This window comes from Erythrolamprus reginae, chromosome Z, assembly GCF_031021105.1.
Source record: "Erythrolamprus reginae isolate rEryReg1 chromosome Z, rEryReg1.hap1, whole genome shotgun sequence".
Lineage (NCBI taxonomy): Eukaryota > Metazoa > Chordata > Lepidosauria > Squamata > Dipsadidae > Erythrolamprus > Erythrolamprus reginae.
This window is the reverse complement of record NC_091963.1, coordinates 90,972,447-90,992,494: the sequence shown is the minus strand read 5'-3', so window position 1 is coordinate 90,992,494 and position 20,048 is coordinate 90,972,447. Positions and strand designations below refer to the sequence as shown.

The 20,048-nt window shown below is 43.3% G+C and overlaps 1 protein-coding gene across 1 annotated transcript in view; it reads left to right on the top strand.

The window, feature by feature from the left end:
* Positions 1-20,048, top strand: part of TECRL (trans-2,3-enoyl-CoA reductase like) — a 96,415-nt gene that overhangs the window by 6,782 nt on the left and 69,585 nt on the right. Inside the window, exon 3 of the mRNA XM_070728910.1 lies at positions 12,901-12,945. Within this exon, the coding sequence (XP_070585011.1) occupies positions 12,901-12,945 (45 nt within the window). The remainder of the gene's footprint in view (positions 1-12,900; positions 12,946-20,048) is intronic.

Below are 20,048 nucleotides of genomic sequence, written 5' to 3'. Positions count from 1 at the left end.
ATGAAGTGGACAAGGCCATTGGAGCTGTGAGTTCCGCCACCTGTTTACTGGATCCGTGTCCCTCCTGGCTGGTTTCGGCCAGCAAGGAGGTGACATGGAGCTGAGTCCAGGAGATTGTCAATGCTTCTTTGTGGAGGGGGTCCTTTCCAGCTCCGTACAAGGAGGCACTTGTGTGCCCCCTCCTCAAGAAGCCTTCCCTGGACCCAGCTGTACTTAATAACTATCATCCAGTCTCCAACCTTCCCTTTATGGGGAAGGCTGTTGAGAAGGTGGTGGCGCTCCAGCTCCAGCAGCCCTTGGAAGAAGCCAATTATATAGGCCCTCGACAGTCAGGTTTCAAGCCTGGTTACAGCACGGAAACTGCTTTGGTCACGTTGATGGATGATCTCTGGTGGGCCTGGGACTGGGGTTTATCCTCTGTCCTGGTGCTTCTTGACCTCTCAGCGGCTTTCGATACCATCGACCATGGTATCCTTCTGCGCCGGCTGGAGACATTGGGAGTGAGAGGCACTGTTCTTCAGTGGTTCTCCTCCTACCTCTCCGGTCAGTCACATTCGGTGTTAGTGGGGGGTCAGAGGTCGACCACTAGGTCTCTCCCTTGTGGGATGCCTCAAGGGTCGATACTCTCCCCCCTGCTATTTAATATTTACATGAAACCGCTGGGTGAGATCATTCCAGGGCATGGAGTGAGGTATCATCAGTATGCCAATGATACCCAGCTGTACATCTCCACCCCACATCCAGTCAATGAAGCAGTGGAAGTGATGTGCTGGTGTCTGGAGGCTGTTGGGATCTGGATGGGTATCAACAGATTCAAACTCAACCCGGATAAGATGGAGTGGCTGTGGGTTTTGCATCCCAAGGACAATTCTATCTGTCCATCCATCACCTGGGGGGGAATTATTAACCCCCTCAGAGAGGGTCCGCAACTTGGGCATCCTCCTTGATCCACAACTCACATTAGAGAAACATCTTTCAGCTGTGGCGACGGCGGCGTTTGCCCAGGTTTGCCTGGTGCACCAGTTGCGTCCCTACTTGGACCGGGAGTCACTGCTAACAGTCACTCATGCCCTCATCACCTCAAGGTTCGACTATTGTAACGCTCTCTACATGGGGCTACCTTTGAAGAGTGTTCGGAAACTCCAGATCGGGCAGAATGCAGCTGCGAGAGCAATCATGGGCTTCCCTAGGTATGCTCATGTTACACTAACACTCTGCAGTCTGCATTGGTTGCCGATAAGTTTCCGGTCACAATTCAAATTGTTGGTTATGACCTATAAAGCCCTTCATGGGACCGGACCAGAATATCTACGAGACCGCCTTCTGCCACATTAATCCCAGCAGCCGGTTAGGTCCCACAGAGTGGGCCTTCTCCGGGTCCTGTCAACTAAACAATGTCGGCTGGCAGGACCCATGGGAAGAGCCTTATCTGTGGCAGCCCTGACCCTCTGGAACCAACTCCCCCCAGTATGTTTCTTATATAATGGGGTTTTTAGACTTTTAATGTAAAATTGTTATTTTAGACTTAATATTAGATTTGTTATTACGTATTGTTTTATCTCTGTCGTGAGCCGCCCTGAGTCTGCAGAGAGGGGTGGCATACAAATCTAATAAATAATAATAATAATAATAATAATAATAATAATAATAATAATAATAATTTGCACTACACCCCCGCAGTGACATTGACAGGCGGTATTTACCAAGGAAAATAGGCGGCAGAGGACTTTTCCAAGTGAAGCAGACTGTGGAAGAAGAGAATCATGCATTAGCTCAGTGTTTTTCAACCAGTGTTCCGTGGCACACTAGTGTGCCGCGAGACATGGTCAGGTGTGCCGCAAAGCTCAGAGAGAGAAAGAAAACAAGAGAAAGAAAGAAAGCGCAAGAGAGAAAGAGCAAGAGAGAAAGAAAGAGCAAGAGAGAAAGAAAACAAGAGAGAAAGCAAGCAAGAGAGAGAAAGAAAGAGCAAGAGAGAAAGAGAACAAGAGAAAGAAAGAAAGAGCAAGAGAGAAAGAAAGAGCAAGAGAGAAAGAAAACAAGAGAGAAAGCAAGCAAGAGAGAAAGAAAGAGCAAGAGAGAAAGAGAACAAGAGAAAGAAAACGAGAAAGAGAGAAAGAAAGAGCAAGAGAGAAAGAAAACAAGAGAAGGAAAGAAAGAGCAAGAGAGAAAGAAAGAGCAAGAGAGAAAGAAAACAAGAGAGAAAGCAAGAAAGAGAGAAAGAAAGAGCAAGAGAGAAAGAGAACAAGAGAAAGAAAATGAGAAAGAGAGAAAGAAAGAGAAAGAGAGAAAGAAAACAAGAGAGAAAGCAAGAAAGAGAGGGAAAGAAAGCAAGAGAGAAAGAGAACAAGAGAGAAAGAAAGCCAGAGAGAGCAAGAAAGAAAGAAAGAAAGAGAGAGAGAGAGGGAGGGAGGGAAGGTGGGAGAGAGAGAGACATAGTGGGAGGGAGGGAGAGAGAAAGAGAGCAAACAAGAAAGAAGGAAGAGAAAAAAAGAGCAAAAAAGAGGAAAGAAGGAAGAGAAAAAAAGAGAGAGAGAAAGAGGGAGAGAGAAATAGAGCGAAAGGGAGGAAGAGAGAGAATTTTTTTGTCCAAGCTTTTTTTAGCGCCCCCCCCTCAATGTGCCCCATGGTTTTGTAAATGTAAAAAATGTGCCGCAGCTCAAAAACGGTTGAAAATCACTGCATTAGCTGACTATGTGAAGGAGAGGAAAGAGTCAGTGTTGATGGAGGTCAACAATAGGAAACTTCTCAAGGTGAAGCAAACTAAGGAGCAGTACAGAAAAACTGTAACTCAGTGTCATATAGACAGTTGGCAGAACAAAGCATTGCATGGCCAGTTCTTGGGGAAGATTGAAGGCAAAGTAGATAAAGAAAAGACCTGGTCATGGCTTACAAGTGGAACACTCAAAAATGAGACAGAAGGACTAATACTGGTGGCACAAAAACAGGCCATTAGAACAAATGCTGTCAAAACCAGAATTGAAAAATCAATAGACGATCCAAAGTGCAGACTCTGTAAAGAAACAGATGAAACAATCAATCACATACTCAGCTGCTGCAAAAGATCGCACAAACTGACTACAAGCATCGACATGATGCTGTGGCACAGATGATCCACTGGAACTTGTGCCGGAACTACCATTTACCAGTTGCAAAGAACTGGTGGGATCATAAGCCTGAAAAAGTGGTCAAATATGAGCAAGCAAAACTACTGTGGGACTTCCGATTTCAGACTGACCAAATTCTGAAGCATAACACACCAGACATCCTGATTGTGGAGAAAAAGAAAGTATGGATCATCGACATCGCAACCCCAGGGGACAGCAGAATTGAGGAGAAGCAACTAGAGAAATTAATGAAATACAAAGATCTAAAAATCGAGCTGCAACAACTCTGGCATAAGCCAGTGAAAATGGTCCCAGTGGTACTTGGCATGCTGGGCACAGTGCCAAAGGATCTCAGCGGACATTTGAAAACCATTGGAATTGACAAAAATCTCCATCTGTCAATTGCAAAAGGCCGCTTTACTGGGATCAGCAAACATAATCCGCCACTACATCGCGCAGTCCTAGGTGCTTGGGAAGCACCCGACTGGTGATGAAATACGAAATCCAGCATAGTGACCTCGTTTGCTGAGTTGTATTGACATAATGATAATGATAGTGATAGTGATAGTGATAGTGATAATGATTTATTAGATTTGTATTCCACCCCTCTCTGAGAATTCAGGGCGGCTCACAACAATAATAAACAATGTACAAATCCAATATTTAAAAACACAATTTAAAAACCTTTATTAATAAATAATCACACAACCCATTCAAACCATACATATAGCAGTAGTTAGGGGAGGTGTCAATTTCCCCGTGCCTGGAAGCAAAGGTGAGTTTTCAGCAACTTATGAAAGGCAAGGAGGATGGGGGTAGTTCTGATCTCCAGGGGGAGTTGGTTCCAGAGGGCCCGGGCCACCGCAGAGAAGGCATTACTTAGTTGACAGGACCCGGAGAAGGCCAACTCTGTGGGACCTAATCAGACGCTGGGATTCGTGCGGCAGAATTAGGGTTATAGATTAGGGAAGATTATTACAAAAATATATATAGTAGGGGAAATTATTACTGTACTTGGATTGATAATAGAAGATACTTTCAGTGAAAAATAAATAGAAAAATATGTTATTATGATTTGCTAAATTAGAAATGATATATTTGTAAAATGAAACAAATGATATAATGTTTAAGCACAGAAAGAAGATAATATAATTTAAATTATTAGTAATCACCTTTCCCCCCTGTATTGCTATTGTTATAATTAGATTTAAGGCATGATATGAATCAATATTTTTTGTTGTTGTTGTATGAAAAGAAGTAAATTTGGAACATCTCTCGTAAAGGGCAGTTATATTAAAATGAGGTTTAAAAAACATGAATGAGATAAGAATATTAGAAATGGACTGAAGCACTATGGCATAGTTTTAGTAGAAAAAAGCAAATAGCCAAGAGAAATTTTAATAGCTAATAGCATTTTGAACCCGAATGAGAACAGAAAGCAATCTTTGAAATCTAGATGACAAAATTAGAAAAGGAGGTAGCACAAGATAAATGATGTATGCCAGAACAAAACAGATAAATAATTAAGAATTTTGATTAAGAATTTGGCAATTGATATTATATTGTATTGTATTCTAATTTGAAGGTATGTAAATTTGTATTTCTGTAAGCTGGAGAGAAAAAAAATAAAAAACTTATACCCCCTCCCCAAAAATATACATTATATACATTATCTACTATATAAACTTTGTGTGTATATACACACACATATACATGGACAGCTCTTCTAAAATTATACACATGCAACCTCATTTACTGCAATAGGGGGGAAAAGGGGGGGGGGTGTCAAAATTTTTCTACCGGTTCTGTGTACCTGACTATACTCATAGGAGACCGTCACTGACTACCTTAGACAAATGAACTGAATAGTTTCCCAATTATCTTTTGGTGTTATGTATGTTTTGTCCTTTTCTATGTGTTTTATAAATAAAAATAATTAATTAAAAAATAATAACAATTTCCCAGTTTACTTTGAATGCAGCTGTGGAATTTGTTTGTGAGATCTTATAAAAAAGGCAATTTTGGATAGCACAGAGCTCAGAGTCCAGGCCGTCCAATTCCCAAAGCCCTATCTTTTAATCACTGATAAGAGAAAGATCTTGGGTAGTAAAGGGCTTCTTCCTAAAAACTGTTGCCACCAAGAATTACAACTAGGCTAGTTAGGCTGACCTCATGATCTACCATAGCATGTCAAATTTCAGCTGCTTTGAATTAATGATAATCAGTTTTTTACAGAGAAAGAAGAGCATTCATTGTTCATAGAAAATATATTCCTTAATCTGTTTCTTATTCCAAGTTATAAAAATGAATTCAAATTCAGGATAGCTTCAACATAGAAAGACTTGTGCCTTTAATTCTTAGTCATACTGATCCAAATAAGCACCAGCTTTAATTAATTAACTAACAATTAGAATTAAAAGTATTCAACCTTAATAAAAAGAATCCCAATGGTAGGGATTCATATTCAATGTTACAGAGGATAAATTTCAAAAGTTATAAAAGCCAAGCTAGACAAAACATACTACATGTTAATGCAAAGTGTAAAGCTGCCAGTAAATTTATTTGTTAATGATAAATCACCAAATTATTTTCCTATGCTTTGATATATGAATCTAATGATATCTTTGTATAAATATTTATTGTTGTCTTATGAATATTAGTTAATTTCACTATGGCAAATGAAGAAAGATAATTCAGTCAGTGAAATATATCTCATCAATGTCACTGACTTCATTTTAAGATTCATTTAGAGGTCTAGCCCTTCCATAAAAAAATCAATGAATTTAAAGCTTGTTTCATTTTCTTCAGTAGTTAAATTTGTGCATAAAAAATCAGAAAGAAAAAGTTCTCCAGATGGTTTAGCTCATTTCCAGGAACATTTTCCAATTTGGGTAACAAATGCAGAGTTGCCAAGTGATATCATTATCTGTTTTGCGGTAATTCAGAAGTGTTCTTGAGACTTCTCAGACACTAGATCCTCATCCATCTTAAAGGACATTTATTATGACCTTTGCTATTTCCAGACAGTCTAACCAGGATATGACATTTCTATATTTGTTTTACTTGCAAGGAATGTGTCCGTTTTGGTTGACAATGAAGTATGGTCTTATAACTTCTGTTCTGGAGATTGAGCTGGCATCCCTTCATCTCTCATTTAAATTTTAGTTGATATATTTTGAGATGGTATGAAATACAAGGTCCAAATTAATTTTGAATTAGTATGACTTCTAGCAATGTTCAATTTCCATCCATTCAAAAATAATCTCTGATGAATGTTTTCATTAAAGGCGCTAATTAAGAACTGCAACAAAAAAAATACAGAAAAAGAACATACATACCCTTGCACAGTGACGGTGAACCTTTTTTTGCTCGGATGGCCAAAGGGTACATATGCACACAATATTGCACACATGTGTGCCCACACCTATAATGCAATGCCCTTGCCCCCGACATGCATGCACACATACCCCACACACTTCCCCCTCCCCATACATGCGTGCAGGCCTCATTGAAACCTCTGGGCTCTCTGAATGGTGTAAAACAGGCCCACAGGCTTATCAGAAGTTCAGAAATGAATTTTCAGTAAGCCTGTTGGGCCCATTTTTTGCCATCCACAGGCTCTGGAGGCTTTCCCCCACCCTCCTCCCACCCTCCGGATAGCAGAAAATCAGTTGATAGGTGCGTACAGGCTGGAACTGCCATAGGGCAACACCTCAGTGCCCTCAGATGTGGCTCCGTGTGCATGAGTGCCATAGGTTCACCATCACAATCCTAGCATTTATTAACTCAGAATCAAGTTTAATTCAAAAGTATTGGATTCCAATATGTTGGATGTAAATATTTTCAAAATCTATCCTTGTTACTGTTCAGACACTGACCTTCTCTTCCTCCTGTCTTGTCTTTAAACAATAACAATAACTAAATAACACATAAGTAGACAAATAACAGAAAGTAAAACAAAAAACCCAACGTTAGTCATCATTCTGAAAGTTCCATTTTTATGCAGTGGGATCGGCACTGTGAAAGTACAATGTTGGTTTTTTTTCATTTTGTCCTTATAACTCCTCCACTAGCAACTGTACATTCCAGTAATGTTTCAACTTTTGATGGACATTTTTTAGAGTTAGCGGGGGACCATATTCTTTCTAGGGAATAGCAAGGAATTGAAAAATAATCAACAAATATATATCATTGTATTCCATGTCTTTTGGAATAACTTTCAAAATTTTAGATTTGGAATACTTTTGATAAGAGATGGAATCTGAAATTTTGATAAGAAATTCAAAATTCTTAAGAACTTTAGTTGCAGCATACCTTCACATTATGTTTGGATATTGATATGAATTTTTATCTTAATTTTTATGACCAAAGATATAATTTATTAATGAACTGGTTAAATATTGGGGTGATTTCTTTGTCTTGGTGATTCGTCATGATAAAAATAAATAATCTTATAGTCTGATATTAATTCAGATTAATAGTTTTGAATATATTGACATGGTTCAAATTATTCACAACACAAAGCTTACCACACAGTTCATGCATTGCTTCCATCTCAATTTTCTATGCAGTATTGGGAACAATTTGTAAGAACATCAAAATAGTAAGATTCAGTTAGCAACTGGTTTCCAAAGCAAATTAACATAGAAACATAGAAGATTGACGGCAGAAAAAGACCTCATGGTCCATCTAGTCTGCCCTTATACTATTTCCTGTATTTTATCTTAGGATGGATGGATGTTTATCCCAGGCATGTTTAAATTCAGTGACTGTGGATTTACCAATCACGTCTGCTGGACGTTTGTTCCAAGCATCTACTACTCTTTCAGTAAAATAATATTTTCTCATGTTGCTTCTGATGTTTCCCCCAGATAACCTCAGATTGTGCCCCCTTGTTCTTGTATTCACCTTCCTATTAAAAACACTTCCTTCCTGAATCTTTGTTGTGGTTGGCTCTGGGCCAGCTCCTGCTCCAAGGACTGTGGGGGTTGATGTGGGAGAACCCACACATTATCAGAGGCAGGTTTTACTGCCAACAGCTTCCGACGTGAAGCGTCTGTGTCAAGGGAAGCTTCTGAGAGTAAAGCAGCATCAGATGAGGAGGCAATTACAGGCAGCCCATTAGCTAATTACCCCATTAGTGAATCATCATTGTCGTCATTAGAATCAGAAGGAGAAAGATTCATAGATGCTTGCAGGTGCAGGGTTGTGAAAAGGAAAGAATAACTGCGCAAGTATTATAGAAAATAAGGGAGAACACCTGTGACTGGGGCAATTAGGCTAATGGGGCTGCTGATAAATTGCCAGTGTTGTTGCCTCTCGGCATGGGAAATTATCCGTTTGGAGAGAGAGAGAACCGTATTTTACATCAGGATTTTACAAGGACTCTTTGAACTGTTTCAGGATTTTACCAGGACTCTTGGACTAATTCACAGTTAAGTTTGGTTTTAGGACGTCTTCACAGCTGCCTTTACCTGTTTTGCCTTTGTTTTGGCTTATCACAGCGTTCAAAGTTTGTGGGAGAGCACTTTGGCTGATAAAAGTGCATTTGGACTGTATTTTTTCTTTGTGATAAACTGCCTTTGTTTACTTTACAAGAGAGTGTGTGTTTGAATTTCCACTCAGACTTAATTGGGGCTTGTAATGTGACACCCGGTCTAACAATCTTATTTAACCCTTTAACATATTTAATGTTTCAATCATGTCCCCCCTTTCCCTTCTGTTCTCCAGACAGATTGAGTTCATTAAGTCTTTTCTGATAGGTTTTATGCTTAAGACCTTCCATCATTTTTGTAGCCCGTCTTTGGACCCGTTCAATTTTATCAATATGTTTTTGTAGGTGAGGTCTCCAGAACTGAACACAGTATTCCAAATGTGGTCTCATCAGCGCTCTATACCAGCGCTGTATACCAGTGTTCTATACAGCGGGGTTACAATTTCCCTTTTCCTGCTTGTTATACCTCTAGCTATGCAGCCAAGCATTCAATTTGCTTTCACTATCGCCAGACTGCACTGTTCACCCATTTTGAGACTGTCAGAAATCACTACCCCTAAATCCTTCTCTTCTGAAATTTTTGCTAACACAGAACTGCCAATACAATACTCAGATTGAGGATTCCTTTTTCCCAAGTGCATTAGTTTACATTTGGAAACATTAATCTGCAGTTTCCATTGCTTTGACCACTTATCTAGTAAAGCTAAATCATTTGCCATATTACAGATGCCTCCAGTAATATCAACCCTATTAGAGTCATCGGCGAATAGGCAAACTTTCCTTATCAAACCTTCCCCTATGTCACTCACAAACATATCAAAAAGAATAGGACCCAGAACAGACCCTTATGGCACACCGCTTGTAACCTGTCTCTGCTCAGAATACTCTCCATCACCAACAACCCTCTGATATCTATGCTTCAGTAAATCCACTGAACTATCCAGGGATTAAGTCCAATCTTCACTAACTTTATGTGGAACCATATCAAAGGCTTTGCTAAAGTTTAGATAGACAATATCCATGGCACCATCTTCATCCAAAACCTTTGTGACATAGTCAAAGAAACCAATGGGGTTAGTCTGATATGATTTGCCTTCAGTAAAGCCATATGTTATTGGTTTTTAGGTGCTGATTTATCCTCTTTATGAATAGAGTCTCCATCACTTTAACAACTGATGTCAAGCTAACTGGCCTGTAGTTACCAGCTTCTTCTCTGCTGCCCTTCTTATGGATAGGCACAACACTGGCCATTCTCCAATCATCAGGAACATCTCCTGTTAAAAGGGATTGGTGAAACAAATCAATCAGAGGGGTAGCAATGACTGGTCTGAGTTCTTTAAGAACTTTGGGGTGGATGCCATCTGGATCTATTGCCTTATTTATATTTAATCATTCAAGTTATCCTAAGACATCGGCCTCTGAGGTCACTGGAGTTGAATCCCTACAACTGGAAGCAATGCTGTATCCATCCATAGTATTATATTGTAAACTGTCTTTTTGAGAAAACTGAACAGAAGTAGCTTTTGAAATGGTCAGAGACCTCCTTATTCTCATCAATGTATATATTATCCCCAGTACTAAGCTTTGTGATGTTGCAGTTTTTCTTTTTCCTATCACTAATATATCCCTCTTCTTTAAAGATTGGGCAATTTCTTCCTCTTTTGAGGCTTTAGCAGCATATATTATCAGTTCCACCTTCTTCTGTCTAATTTTATACACCTCTCTGTCAGTCATACTTCCAAACTATTTATACCTCGTATAGGCAGATTTTTTTTCATTGACTATAGCCCTTACATCATTACTGGACAATAGTGGTTTCTTCTTCCTTTTACCTTTAGTTATTTGCCTTACATACAGTCCAGTGGCTTTTTAAATGGCCTTTTTAAATACACTCCACTGGGCACACACTCCTGCCATTTTATCCCTCCCCTTTAATTCATTATTTAAATATTCCCCCATTTCATTGAAATTTGTTTTTCTGAAATCCAGTACCTTGGTTGTAGTATAGGATTGCTCACAATCAGTTTTTACATCAAACCACAAGCATAGGTGATCATTGCAACCTAAATGTTCTCCCACCTTAACCTCTGAGACCCAATTCCCATTCATAAAAACTAAATCTAGAATACTCTCTCCTCTAGTCAGTGTCTTAACCAGCTGTGCCACAGTAAGGGCCTCTACTATATTCTTACTTTTGCATGTAAAGGCACTAGGGATATCCCAGTCAACATCAGGCATGTTGAAATCACCCATAACCACAATATCTCCCTTTACTGCCATTTGGGTAATTTCATTCACCATCTTGTTGTCATAATCCTCAGACTGCCCCGGAGGCCTATAGATCACCTCAAACGTAATGACAGAACCCTCTTTTGTTTGCAAGCCAACCAAGAGAGTCTCCAGGTCCTTACATGTATTTTGAATTAGTGTTGCTTTTAGACTTTCCTTAACATTGGCTATTCCACCTCCCCTTCTCTCTACTCTATCCTTCCTATACAATGTATACCCTGGTATGGATATTTCCCATTAATTGGAGTCCTTAAACCATGTCTCAGTTATGGCAACCAGATCCAAATGATCTCTAGATATTATGGTCATTAACTCACAGAGCTTGTTGCTCAAGTTTCGAGCATTCATGCACATTACAAGAAGAACATTATTATCATTATTTGTTTGCCCCTAACTTCAACAAACTGTTTTATCCTCATTGGTCAGAGACAGAATTCATCCACATCAGTTACATCTCTGTCCCTTTTACCTAGTTTAAATGCCTGTCCAAAAATGTTCTGAACTCCTCACTGAGTACCTGGGTATCTGTGTATGATGGATGCAAACCATCCCTCTTAAACAAGTCCCTATTAGACCATCTACTACTACTAACATAGCCAAAACCACTTTACACCACTGCCTTAACCACACAATAAACTCTGCGAGACAAGTTGTTTTATTCTCCTGACCACAAACCAGTAACACCTCTGAGAAAGTCACTGAATCAGTTATTCTGCCCAGCTCCATGCTAAGACATCGGAAATCTCTTTTTACTAGATTAACATTTCTCTGGGACAAATTATTTGTGCCAAGATACACCACCACATCAACGTTATTAACTTTACTCACAGCCTTGTCAATATTTGTAATCTGCCTCCTGTCCCTGCTGGCAGTGGCCCCTGGGAGACACCCCATCAGCTTCACCACATCCTTACTCTGTCCCAAATCAACACCTCTAACAGTCAAATCACTCACAAAAAAATGTGTCTTCTTTTTATTTCTACTAACTGCACCCGATGGTTTGGTAACAATATGCACCTCACTTACAACAACTTCCCCTTGGAACATCCCCTCATCCTCCGCCTGAGGGACCTAGCTAATATCCACAACAACTTTAAATCTGCAAGAACATTATAGGAATTAGATACAGAGAGCAAAATTCCTGTGTCTGTGCTCCACTGCTCGTAATCTTCCTGAACCAATGTTGTCCACACAGACCTTCTCCTCAGGGAGCGCTGAGGAAGTGGAGGCTGCACACATGGCTGCATTAAAGCTCATGGCTGGGACAATCTTTCCACTTCTGACTGCAGGGTACAAACTAAGGACTGCAACCTAGAGATCTCGCCATATAAAGTAGATGTCCTTATGCAAGGAGGGCAGCACCCCAAATTTCACAAGGTGGTACAGAACACAGCAGCTAAACAAGTGTTACACTGCACCAAGCCAGACATCGTAACCATTTATTGAAAAACAGGTACTTACTAAGAACATCAACAACCCCTGTCGCTACCAAACTTCTGCCGGTTTTGATTTGTAGTTATATAGTGCACGGGCCACTACCTTTCTCTCCTCCTTCTCTCACTAGATCTCAGGTCCCAGCCAAGAGCTGTTGTTCTGGAGTCTGAACTGAAATTGCAATTTAAAATGGCTTCTCCCACCCTTTTTTATCCTTCCCAGTCAGCCGTTCCTTCCGAGCCTAATCTGTGAATGGTCTGTATTTGAATTCAAACTGCCAATGAAATTGTCCCTTTCTTAACTTTCTCCTTCCCAGCCAGTAGTATCTCCCCAACATCTTTGAATTCAAGAAATAGAAAATGGCTAAAAAACACTACCTTTCTCTCCTCTTTCTCCCACTAGGTATCAGGTCCCAGCCAGGAGCTGTTGCTCTGGCCTCTGTGAACTGAAATTAAATTTCTGGATTCCTCATAATAAGCAATGATAATTTGTTGATTACTGATGTGGCAAAGTAGTAGGACTCTTACTCTTTAACAAAGGCCTGGGAGTAAAGTACATTTTTCTCTTATTTGATGACAGGTCCACAATGGTATCCATCTCGGATAGGCCTGAGACTAGAACGCAGTAAGTATTCATTTTCAAAATATTTTAAAGAATGATCTCACCCAGTCCCAAAATTGGCTTCTTCCTTTTCAGTCACCCAATGGACGAGCCTCCCTCTTTCTCCCCTCCTTCCAGCCTCCCCCTCTCTCTTCCCTTTCCTTCCCCTGCCCTGCGGGGGAGAGATCTGACCACCTCCCACCTTTTTCACCTTCCCTGCACCTTGCAGAACAACTTGTAGGATGGCACTGACTGACTCACTTGTCTGCGGCCCGGTGGGGAAAGTCAGCTCATTCGGGCAATACAAAATCAGCACCTGCCAGCCTTCTATCTTCACTTCCTCCTTCTTCGTTCCCGTCCTGGGCCGGTCATGGGAGTGAAGCAGGTCCCTTGAGAGCTTCAGAAGGGAATCATCACCCTGGTCGTGCAAGCGCTGGCTGTTTATTTCTTGCATGACCATGTCTCCTTGGCGACTCCCAGCTGAGGTTGGGGTGATTCCAGAGCCTCTTTGTCTGAATTAAGTTGATAGGGGATGAGTATGGGTTAATTGGATGTGAGTTGATCCCACGCACATATATGGTACATAAATATGTCTGTGGAGGTGAGGGCATGCACATGTAAGAATGAGTTTACATCATCCACATTGTGCCTTGAGTTACTATTCATTCGTATTACTTGTATTACCTTAGGAGGTTATTACATCAATGCCAAAATATTTTAAGAGCTGCTCCTGAGGCATCAAAGATCAAACCAAGTAACTGTATCTCACTGCTGAACATTCCGAGCTGTGCTGCACCAAAGTGGCCTGGGCTGCGGTCTTTTTCCCTTCGCAATGCCCTCACTCCACCTGCAGCTGCAATGAAAAGGCTTTGGCGTAGCTCGGCTCGGCTGTCCGCTTTTTCACTGCTGCTGCTGCTGCATGTGTCAGGCCCCAGGTTAATATGTGAATTCAAAGGTTGGCCTGACACAGTATGGTAGAAAGAAAATAAACCCCCACACACACAGGGGAGTAAGAGATTATGCCACGTAGCACACATTCCTTCACACAGAATCCAAAGTACTGAACACAGGAAGGAATTAGAAATCCCTGCATTGGATTTGTCCTGAAGATTGCCCTTGTGGGTGTGGGGATGGGAGATGAGTTTTTGACCTGGATGTAATCTTAAGGGACCTTAAGTTGGAATGAAACATGCTGAATCCAAATTGGCTTTGTTAAATAAATTGACTCTACGCTAAAGAAAGAAGATGTGGAAGTTCATTTATTTTCTCAGATGCTGGGTCTTGGTTCGTGTGACAGCATGCTCCTTGCTTTTTTCATCTTTCCTCCTTCCTGGCTTGGGACCTGGCCGTATGAGGCTGAAGGGGAGCTGGGCAGGAGAGGCAGAAGCTCATCTGAGGACAGGAAAGAGGAAAGAAGAAAAAGGCGAGGAGCATAGACAGTGGCTGCAGCAGCAGGAAAAAAAAGGAGACCCCACTAAGCTGCACCAAAGCGGTCAGGGCTGTGGTCTTTTTCCCCTCACGAAACCCTTGCTCCACCCGCAGCTGAGATGAAAAGGCGTTGTGTGGCAATAATAACTGGGGTCCGCCAGAAGCAGGAATGCCACCAGCGCTGTTTCCACCCATGCTGTTCACTTGTACCTCAGGCCAGGAGGTAGCCATGTGAGGCTGGAGGGAAACCAGGCAGGAGAGAGGGAAGCTCATCCTGGGCCAGCAAGGAGGAAAGAGGAAAAGTGTGAGGAGCACAGACACAGCAGCAGCAGCAGGGGAAAAAAGGAGAGCCGAGCCGAGACCAGTAATCCAGGAAGTGACTATCACCAGTCAGCTGGAGTTGCACACGCAGCTTCATTCCCACCGGTGGAATGGTGTTCCACCCTATCCTACCTGCTGCCCACCCCTGGACAAGGGTTCCCCAAATTTTTGGGCCGCAGGGACCTCCAAAGTAATAATTTTAAATCCTGTCGACCACCAAGTTCGTAATTTTAAATCCCACAGACTCTAATTCATAATTTTGAGTCCTGCGGATCACTAATATGATTTTTTTCTAAAAATAAATACATTTGTAAAATAGTGATAGAAAAACTTCCATTTTATTAATGTGAAATACACCTATTTAATATAATTAAAGTATAAATGCCTATTTAATTGTAACAACATCACAAATGCTTATTTAATAACAAAGTCTTTAAAAGCTGTTTATTTATTTATTTATTTATTATTTGGATTTGTATGCCGCCCCTCTCCGAAGACTCGGGGCGGCTCACAACAAGTGTAAAACAAATCATAAATAATTCAATTAATTAAAATATTTAAAGATTTAAAAAAACCCATATACTAACAGACACACACACAGGCATACCATGTATAAATTAAATGTGCCTAGGGGGAGATGTTTAGTTCCCCCATGCCTGACGGCAAAGGTGGGTTTTGAGGAGTTTACGGAAGGCAGGAAGAGTAGGGGCAGTTCTGATCTCCGGGGGGAGTTGGTTCCAGAGAGTCGGTGCCGCCACAGAGAATGCTCTCCCCCTGGGGCCCGCCAACCGACATTGTTTAGTTGACGGGACCCGGAGGAGGCCCACTCTGTGGGACCTAATCGGTCGCTGGGATTCGTGCGGCAGAAGGCGGTCTCGGAGATATTCTGGTCCGATGCCATGAAGGGCTTTAAAGGTCATAACCAACACTTTGAATTGTGACCGGAAGTTGATCGGCAGCCAATGCAGACTGCGGAGTGATGGTGAAACATGGGCATACCTGGGTAAGCCCATGACTGCTCTCTCAGCTGCATTCTGCACGATCTGAAGTTTCCGAACACTTTTCAAAGGTAGCCCCATGTAGAGAGCATTACAGTAGTCGAACCTCGAGGTGATGAGGGCATGAGTGACTGTGAGCAATGAGTCCCGGTCCAGATAGGGCCGCAACTGGTGCACCAGGCGAACCTGGGCAAACGCCCCCCTCGCCATAGCTGAGAGATGGTTTTCTAATGTGAGCTGTGGATCAAGGAGGACGCCCAAGTTGCAGACCCTCTCTGAGGGGGTCAGTAATTCCCCCCCCCCAGGGTAATGGACGGACAGATGGGATTGTCCTTGGGAGGCAGAACCCACAGCCACTCCATCTTATCCGGGTTGAGTTTGAGTCTGTTGACACCCATCCAGGCCCCAACAGCCTCCAGGCACCGGCACATCACTTCCACCGCTTCGTTGACTGGGCATGGGGTGGAGATGTAAAGCTGGGTATCATCGGCATATGGATGATACCTCACCCCATGTCCTTGGATGATCTCGCCCAGCGGTTTCATGTAGATGTTAAATAGCAAGGGGGAGAGGACCGACCCCTGAGGCACTCCACAAGGGAGAGACCTCGGAGCCGACCTCTGACCCCCCACTAACACCGACTGCGACTGGCCAGAGAGGTAGGAGGAGAACCACTGAAGCACAGTGCCTCCCACCCCCAACCCCTCCAACCGGTGCAGAAGGATACCATGGTCGATGGTATCGAAAGCCGCTGAGAGATCGAGGAGCACCAGGACAGAGGATAAACCCCTGTCCCGGGCCCGCCAGAGATCATCCATCAACGCGACCAAAGCGGTTTCCGTGCTGTAACCGGGCCTGAAACCCGACTGCTGGGGATCTAGATAACCGGCTTCTTCCAAGGACCGCTGGAGCTGGAGTGCCACCACCTTCTCAACAACCTTCCCCATAAAGGGAAGGTTGGAGACTGGACGATAGTTGTTAAGTACAGCTGGGTCCAGGGAAGGCTTCTTGAGGAGGGGGCACACAAGCGCTTCTTTATAGAGTGTTGGAAAAACTCCCCTCCCCAAGGAAGCGTTGGTGATCTCCTGGGCCCAGCTCCGTGTCACCTCCCTGCTGGCCAAGACCAACCAGGAGAGACACGGATCCAGTAGACAGAACTCACAGCTCCAATGACCTTGTCCACTTCATCAGGTGTCACCAGATCAAACTCTTCCCAGACAGGTGGACAAGTACGTGCCCCAGTCACCTCGACTGACTCATTGTTTAATTGTAACACAATCATTATCATCATGGAAACCATTCAAATCTAAAACAAAAATTATTTGATGCCGTTAAACATAACAATTTTAAAAATACAGTTAAACTTAACACAGATCAACTGAATACAGATTTTTTAAAAAGCATCTGAGAACTAAGTAAAATAATTGGATGAGAATCAGTATCATCAGAACAGGGTGAATGTTGTAATGGTCAAAACAATAATGAAGCATAGAGCTTGGCAATGGTTGCTGAATACGAACAGCCTTGCCCTAAGGATACAGGTAGTAATTTCTGAAGGATACATTAAAAACCAAAACAAACCAGGAGCAAAATGCAGGCAAAGGAGAAGCAAAGGGCAGGAGGAAGTCCAGAATGAGGGTGAGTGCAACAGACCACTCCAGCCTCCAAAAAGGGGAAGGAAAACAGCCACAGGTGTTTTGTTGGTTATGTGGCAAATTAAGTAGCAGCCTTTCTTGGTAAGGGGGTGGAACCCTACCCAGCCTCTTGCTCAGAGAGCCCATGAAAGGGATCTGCATGAAAGTCTCCTCTGGATTAGACGAAGGGAAGTGGAGCAGAATAAAAGTAACAATACTTGTTCCCAGACTGCAGACAGGACTGGGCATTTGCAAAGGAAGCAGTGCCTGACATGCCCACCCTAAGACCCACCCACTTTCCCAAGAGCCCAGTTCTGCACTGGCTGCAGACTACATGAAAGGAGTCACATTTGGAGGGAATCCAAACCGTAGCCCCAGCAAAGGTGCACTCAGCCATGCCTGTACAGCCCACCCATCCACCTTGTGCAGCATGTCCTCCCTGGGAGCCTGCAAGCCTGACTGGGAATAAGGAAGAGTCTTCAACATCTCTTCACCCTCTTTGTTGTCCACAGCTTCAGGTACCCCCAGAGTGACTCTGGTGCATCCCATCCATTCTCAAATGCCTCCAGAGGCACTCTCCCTCCACCACAGGTCCCAATCCTTGCTAGGTCCCATGACCTTGACTCTCCTGGTGAACTCCAAAGCATCGATGTAGCAATAGCCGGGCCTCTCCGAAAAAGCCATCAGTGACCCCCACCCATCCTGGTCCAGACCGGCCTAAAAATGCCAGCCACCTCCATTACATGTGCCAGGTACCATTTTCCTCAGCAGCCTCTCCCCTTCTAGGCAGCACTTCATGCTGCTAAGCTGGCTATCAGGTTCACCTTCCTAACCAGAAATGTTCTGCGACTGCGCCGCTTCTTTTCCCCAAGCTGGAACAGCTCATCTGCCTCTCAGGTGACTCTGTGTCTCCAGCTGAGGTCACCCCAGCAAAGAAAATGGGTCCAGGAGGGAATGCCTAACCCTAACCCTAAAGAAATTATACACTCTTAAGAGCGGGGGTTGGCAGGTGGATGGGGTGATTTGGGTGGTGCAGTCTTATGTTCCAGTACGCACACCAGATTAATTGATCACAGGGGCAGTAGCTTGAGGACAAGTACAAAATAAAATACTGTATGCAAAAAAACATTTCTCTGGGAAACACCAAAATTTTCTCATGGACCACCAATGGTCCAAGGACCATAGGTTGGTGACCTAGGCCAGTGATTTTCAACCTTTTTTGAGCCGCGGCACATTTTTTACATTTACAAAATCCTGGGGCACACCACCAACCAAAATGACACAAATCAAATCAATCAATCAATCAATCAATACATACATACATACATACATACATACATACATACATACATACATACATAACCCCCTCGTATATACAATCCCATGTAACATCCCCTTATAAATACAGTCAATCATCAATCATCCCTACTCAAATTTATATCTCATTTCTGGGTACTTCTCCTGTCTTTCCCCCTTTTCTCTCTCATGTTTGTCATTTCTCTCTCTTCCTCCCTTTTTCCCTCATTCCTTTTCCCTCTCACTTCTCCTCTTTTTCCATCCCTGTCTCTCTCCCCCCCCTTATGTGTGTGTGTGTATACACACTGGAACCATTTCCAAAACCAGTTGAGGGCTGGGATTTTTTCTCTTTTATTCTTTTCAAAAACAGGTGTGGGCTGGGGGGCGTTTCTTATTATTTGGGTGCTTTTTACCATATGCTTCAAGAATCACCCCTCTCTCTCTCTTTTGTTTCTCTCTCCTCTCATTCTCTGCCTCAATCATTTCTCCTTTTTCTCCCCTTTTTGTTCTCATTTCTCTCTCTCCTTTCCTCTCCCTATCTGTCTCTCTTGCTTTCTCGCTCTCTTGCTATCTCTTTTTCTCTCTTATTTTCTTTCTCTCTCTCTTGTTCTTTCTCTCTCTCTCTTTCTCTCCCTCCCTCTTTCTCTCTCTTTTTCTCACTTTCTCTCTCTTGTTTTCTCTCTCTCTCTTGCTTTCTCTCTCTCTCTCTCTTGTTTTCTTTCTCACACTCTTTCTCTCTCTTGTTCTCTCTCTTGCTATCGCTTTCTCTCCCCCCTTTCTCTCTCTCTCTTTCTCACTTTCTCTCTATCTTGCTGTCTGTTGCTCTCACTCACTCTCGTTCTCTCTCCGTTCTTCTCAGAAGAAGCCACTCGGAATATTCAAAATAAGAAAAGCCTTCACCGGCGAAGGTTTTTCTTATTTTGAATATTCCGAGCGGCTAGCAGGGGGGGTAGGGAGCGCGCGCAACCGCCCGCGCACCCCCGACATTGAATATCACTTTCGCTGGCCTCCGCTGAGAGAACGCCTGCCTCGTCTCTCCTGCAACCCCCTTGCTGAGAGCCCGGGACAAAAGTGCTCTCGGCAAAGGTGAGACGGGCAGGGCGTGCGTTCCGGGTGCGGGAGGAGCCACGCCGAAAGGCAGGAGACAGTGGAGGAGGAGAGGCTGGTGGGCGGGGGGCAGCGCCGAAAGGCCGAGGAGGCTGGAGGCACCGTGGGGAGGCAGGGGCGGCTGCGGCTCCCTTCCCTTCTGCTGCCGGTGCCTCCCTGCCCCCCCCCCCGTGGGCTGGCAGGGGGATGAGGAGCGCACGGCCGTGAAAAAGGGTGCACACGGGGGTATTTTGGGGTGCGCACGCGCACACATGCGCAGCTTTCGGGGAAGCAACGAGAAGCCATGGGCGCGAGGGGGCCGACTTTCAAAGCAACCTTTGCCGGCCTCCTGCGGGAGGGTGCC